Raw genomic sequence first — 6,037 nt, 5'->3', positions numbered from 1 at the left:
AGGGACAGGGACAGGGACAGGGACGGGCGGGTACCTGAGGCTGCTCCAGGGCCGCGCCCCCGGCCAGGTGTTCCGGCAGCAGCACGGGGCCTTCAAGGCACAAGGTGAGGTCCCCAAAGTGTCCCCAAGTGTCACCTCCCCGCCTCTGGTGTCCCCAAGTGTCCCCTGGGTGTCCTTTCCCCAATGGTGCCACTCCCAAGTGTCCTCTGAGTGTCCCCAAGTGTCCCCTCAGTGCCACCCCAGGTGTTCCGGCAGCAGCACGGAGCCTTCAAGGCACAAGGTGAGGTCCCCAAAGTGTCCCCAAGTGTCACCTCCCCGCCTCTGGTGTCCCCAAGTGTCCCCTGGGTGTCCTTTCCCCAGTGATGCCACCCCCAAGTGTCCCCTAAGTGTCCCCAGATGTCCCCTCAGTGCCACCCCAGGTGTCTCCATGGCCTTCAGGGCACAAGGTGAGGTCCCCAAAGTGTCACCTCCCCCCGTCCGGTGTCCCCAACTGTCCCCAAGTGTCCCCTGGATGTCCTTTCCCCAATGATGCCACCCCCAAGTGTCCCCTCAGTGCCACCCCTGGTGTCCCCATGTGTCCCAAACCCTTCAGTGACCCCCAGGGACTGTCCCCAACCCCAACTTGGGGACTCTTCTGGTGCCACCAAGGCGGGACAAGGTCCCTTGGCCCAGCCTGGTGGCCCTCAGTTGTTGTCCCCAAGGCCCCCCGCAGTGTCCCCAAGGCCACCCTGGTGTCCCCATGTGTCCCAAACCCTTCAGTGGCCCCCAAGAACTGTCCCCAACCCCACCTTGGGGACACTGCTGGTGCCACCAAGGCGGGACAAGGTCCCTTGGCCCAGCCTGGTGGCCCTGCCTGGCTGTCCCCAAGTGTCCCCTGGTGTCCCCAAGTGTCCCCTGGTGTCCCCGCAGTGTCCACGCTGCTGACGGTGCTGCCACCCCCCCGCGTGCGCTGGGACCTTGGGGACAATGTGGGGACCTTGGGGATGCCATGAGGACCCAGGGAACAACCTGGGGACCTTGGGGACAATGTGGGGACCTTGGGGACACCATGAGGACCTTGGGGACAACGTGGGGACCTTGGGGATGCCTTGAGGACCTTGGGGACACCGTGAGGACCTTGGGGACAACGTGGGGACACCTTGGAGATGGGAGGGGACCTCAGGAGCGGGAGGGAACTTTGGGGACACCGTGGGGACACCGTGAGGACCCTGGGGATGTGACCCGTCCCCTGAGTGTCCCCGCTGTCCCCTGAGTGTCCCCGCTGTCCCCTCCAGCCACCACTCCGGGGAGGTCCCCATGGGGGCGTTCTGCCGCGTCCCCAGGTGCCACTCGGGGTGGCCTTGGGGACACTGTGGGGACACCAGGGACACTGTGGGGGCCTTGAGGACGCCATGAGGACCTTGGGGACACTGCTGACCATGGGGACAATGTGGGGACCCTGGGAATGGAAGGAGAACTTGGGGACGCCATGAGGACCTTGGGGTCACTGTGGGGACCTTGGGGACTGAGGACTTACCTTGGACAATGTGAGGACCTTGGGGACAACGTGGGGACACCTTGGAGATGGGAGGGGACCTCAGGAGCGGGAGGGAACTTTGGGGACACCGTGGGGACACCGTGAGGACCCTGGGGATGTGACCCGTCCCCTGAGTGTCCCCGCTGTCCCCTGAGTGTCCCCGTTGTCCCCTCCAGCCACCACTCCGGGGAGGTCCCCGTGGGGGCGTTCTGCCGCGTCCCCGGGTGCCACTCGGGGTGGCCGTGTCCCCTGAGCGCCCTGGAGGAGCAGAACTTCCTGTTCCAGCTGCAGGCGCCCGAGCGGCCGCCCTGTGACACCAAGGAGGTGAGGGGACACCTGGGGACACTTGGGGACAGCAATCAAGGGCCACCAGGCTGGGCCAAGGGGCTTTGCTCCACCTTGGTGGCACCCAAAGTATCCCCAAGTCGGTGTTGGGGGCAGTTCTTGGGAGTATTTGGGGGGTTGGGGACACTGTGGTGGCCTTGGGGACACTGGGAGGGCCTTGGGGACACCAGGGTGGCCTTGGGGACAACAATCGAGGGCCACCAGGCTGGGCCAAGGGGCTTTGCTCCACCTTGGTGGCACCCAAAGTATCCCCAAGTCGGTGTTGGGGGCAGTTCTTGGGAGTATTTGGGGGGTTGGGGACACTTGGGGTGGCCTTGGGGACACTGAGGGGGCCTTGGGGACACCTGGGTGGCCTTGAGGACAACAATCGAGGGCCACCAGGCTGGGCCAAGGGGACTTGTCCTGCCTTGGTGGCACCAAAAGTGTCCCCAAATTGGGGTTGGGGACACTGGGAGGGCCTTGGGGACACCTGGGTGGCCTTGGGGACATCCAGGCTGGGCCAAGGGGTTATGTTTCGCCTTGGTGGCACCAAAAGTGTCCCCAAGTCAGGGTTGGGGACAATCCCTGTTGGTATTTTGGGGGTTGGGGACACCTGGCTGGCCTTGGGGACACTTGGGGTGGCCTTGGGGACAACAATCAAGGGCCACCAACCCCATCCAAGCCGCCCAAGATGCCACCAACCCCTCTTGACCGTGCTGTCCCCAGGCTAAGTGTCCCCAAATTGGGGTTGGGGACAGTTCTTGGGGGTAGTTGGGGGGTTGGGGACACTGTGGTGGCCTTGGGGACACTGGGAGGGCCTTGGGGACACCAGGGTGGCCTTGGGGACACAGGGAGGCCTTGGGGACACTGGGAGGGCCTTGGGGACACAGGGACAGCAATCGAGGGCCACCAGGTTGGGCCAAGGGGCTTTGTTCCACCTTGGTGGCACCAAAAGTGTCCCCAAGTTGGGGTTGGGGACAGTTCTTGGGGGTAGCTGGGGGGTTGGGGACACTTGGGGAGGCCTTGGGGACACCAGGGTGGCCTTGGGGACACAGGGACAGCAATCGTGGGCCACCAGGCTCAGCCAAAAGGACTTGTCCCGCCTTGGTGGCACCAAAAGTGTCCCCAAGTCAGGGTTGGGGACAATCCCTGTTGGTATTTTGGGGGTTGGGGACACCTGGCTGGCCTTGGGGACACTTGGGGTGGCCTTGGGGACAACAATCAAGGGCCACCAACCCCATCCAAGCCGCCCAAGATGCCACCAACCCCTCTTGACCGTGCTGTCCCCAGGCTTGGTGACAATCCCCGTCGTCCCCATGGGCCTTGGGGACGCTGGGGACACGGAGGCCACCGCGGGTGACAGCGCGGTGACAGCGCGGTGACAGCGATGTCCCCAAGCAGGGCCTGGAGGTGCCGCTGGTGGCCGTGGTCCGGTGGTCGACGCCGAAGCTGCCGTTCACCAACAGCATCGTCACCCACTACCGGTGAGTGTCACCCGCTGCCACCTCGCTGTCACCTCGGTGTCACCTCGGACGCCAGAGCCTCCTGTGGTGCCACCACCTCGTTGTCACCTCGTTGTCACCTCGTTGTCCCCATGTCCCTCCATCCTCAGAACGTTCTTTGGCTCTTTTCTGGACTTTCCCACGATGCCACCTCGGTGTCCCCCATGTCCCCATGATGTCCCCAAGCCCTCCAGACCCTCCTGGTGGCCCCTCCATGTGCCACCATCCCCTGTCCCCTCATGGTCCCAGTGCCACCACGTCCCCAGAGCTCTCTGGTGCTGTCCCTGTGGTGCCACCTCGGTGTCCCCAATGTCCCCGTGATGTCCCCGCTGTCCCCTCAGGCTGCCGAGCATCCGGCTGGAGCGGCCGCGCTTCGTGATGACGGCCACCTGCGAGTCCCCCGTGGTGGCCCTGCAGCGCTTCACGGTCACCTACACCCTGCTCAACGACCTGCAGGACTTCCTGGCCGTCAGGCTGGTCTGGACGCCCGAGGCCACCGCCGGTGGGGACACTGGGGGACTTTGGGGACATCTGGGACATCGGGGACACTGGGGACATTGGGGACATTGGGGACACCGGGGGGATTGGAGACACTGGGGATGTTGGGGACACTGGAGACACTGGGGATGTTGGGGACACTGGGGACACTTGGGGACATTTGGGAAGTTGGGGACATTGAGAAAACTTGGGGACATTGGGGAGTAAAAGGGGGGATGGGGACATGGGGACAAGGAGAGGACCCCAACTGGCAATGCTCCAAAATCCCCAAAAAATCCCAAAAATTCCCCAAAAATTCTTGCAAATCCCAGAACCCAAAAATGCCACAAAAACCCCTTGAAATACCCCAAAAAACTCTCAAAAAAATCCCAAAAAAAACCCCAAAAAACCCCAAAAATTCAAAAAAAATCCCTAAAATTTTCCAGAAATTCTCAAGTGCCACACCCCCATCAATCCCATAAACCCCAAATTCCCAAATTATCCCCAAAATTCCCATAAATCCCACAACCAAAGATTCCCAAAAATCCCCAAAAATCCCTACAAATCCCAGAACCCAAAACCCCAAAAACGCTCCTAAAAAAACTTCTGAATACCCCAAAAAATGCTCAAAAAAATCCACCCAAAAAATCCCAAAAATTCCCCCAGAAATTCCAGAAAAATTCCCAAAAAATCCCAAAAAAATTCCTGCAAATCCCAGAACCCAAAACCCCAAAAACGCTCCTAAAAAAACTTCTGAATACCCCAAAAAATGCTAAAAAAAATCCCCCAAAAACCCCCAAAAAATTCCCAAAAAACCCCTAAAATTCCCCAAAAAATTCCAGAAAAATTCCCAAAAAAAACCCCCAAAAATTCCCAAGAATTGCCGGAGTGGCCGGAACGTTCTGGAATTGCAGGGAAGTCGCGGGGCTCGCTGGACTCCGTGGTGTGCCTCACCCCCATCAATGCCATAAACCCAAAATTCCCAAATTATCCCCAAAATTCCCATAAATCCCACAACCCAAAATTCCAAAAAATTCCCCAAAAATCCCCCAAACTTCCTGCAAATCCCAGGACCCAAAACCCCCAAAAACACTCAACAAAAAAAGTCAAAATACCTCAAAAAAATGCTCAAAAGATTCCCAAAAAAACTCCAAAAAATTCCCAACAATTCCACAAAAAATTCCCAAAAATTCCTGCAAATCCCACAAGCCGAAACCCCAAAAACTTCCCAAAACAAATCTCGAAATGTCCCAAGAAATGCTCTTAAAAAATCCCCAAAAAATCCCCCAAAAATCCCAAAAATTCCGTAAAAATTCCCAAAAAATTCCCAAGAATTGCCGGGGTGGCCGGAACGTTCTGGAATTGCAGGGAAGTCGCGGGGCTCGCTGGACTCCGTGGTGTGCCTCACCCCCATCAATGCCATAAACCCAAAATTCCCAAATTATCCCCAAAATTCCCATAAATCCCACAACCCAAATTCCAAAAAATTCCCCAAAAATCCCCCAAACTTCCTGCAAATCCCAGGACCCAAAACCCCCAAAAACACTAAAAAACAAAAAGTCAAAATACCCCAAAAAAATGCTCAAAAGATTCCCAAAAAACCCCAAAAAATTCCGCAAAAAATCCCCAAAAATTCCCAAAAATTCCTGCAAATCCCACAAGCCAAAACCCCAAAAACTTCCCAAAACAAATCTCGAAATGTCCCAAAAAATGCTCTAAAAAATCCCCAAAAAACCCAAAAAATCCCCCAAAAAAACCCCAAAAATTCCCTAAAAATTCCCCAAAAAATTCCCAAGAATTGCCGGGGTGGCCGGAACGTTCTGGAATTGCAGGGAAGTCGCGGGGCTCGCTGGACTCCGTGGTGTGCCACACGCCGCTGACCAACCTGGGCTACTCCCGCAAGGGCAGCGCCCGCACCTTCCGCGTGGCCTTCCAGGCGCTGCGCGCCGGCCTCTTCGAGGTCAGTGCCACCCCCGGTGTCACCTGTGCCACCCCTGGTGTCACCTCTGTCACCCCAGTGCCACCAGTGCCACCCCTGTCCCCGTTATCCCCATCGTTACCCCGTCCCCAGTATCCCCAGTATGCTCGTTCAGGCGCTGCGCGCCGGCCTCTTCGAGGTCAGTGCCACCCTTGGTGTCACCTCTGTCACCCCAGTGCCACCAGTGCCACCCCGTCCCCGTTATCCCCATCATTATCCCGTTCCCAGTATCCCCAGTAT

The 6,037-nt window shown here is 58.3% G+C and overlaps 1 protein-coding gene across 1 annotated transcript; it reads left to right on the top strand.

Annotated features, from left to right (window-relative positions):
* Positions 1 to 4: 4 nt before the first annotated feature.
* On the top strand, positions 5 to 5,936 carry TRAPPC14 (trafficking protein particle complex subunit 14; the record flags this gene model as incomplete). Its single annotated transcript, XM_041425165.1, has 7 exons — positions 5 to 104; positions 910 to 968; positions 1,323 to 1,429; positions 1,693 to 1,840; positions 3,242 to 3,324; positions 3,684 to 3,844; positions 5,652 to 5,936. Coding segments are annotated over 7 exons (943 nt in total), but the record flags the coding sequence as incomplete, so codon positions are not given.
* Between the last annotated feature and the right edge of the window lie 101 nt (positions 5,937 to 6,037).

The sequence above is a fragment of the Onychostruthus taczanowskii genome, unplaced genomic scaffold, assembly GCF_017590055.1.
Source record: "Onychostruthus taczanowskii isolate IOZ18803 unplaced genomic scaffold, ASM1759005v1 scaffold873, whole genome shotgun sequence".
Classification (NCBI taxonomy): domain Eukaryota; kingdom Metazoa; phylum Chordata; class Aves; order Passeriformes; family Passeridae; genus Onychostruthus; species Onychostruthus taczanowskii.
Note: the sequence above shows the minus strand (reverse complement) of the source record. Positions and strands in the feature narration are given on the sequence as shown.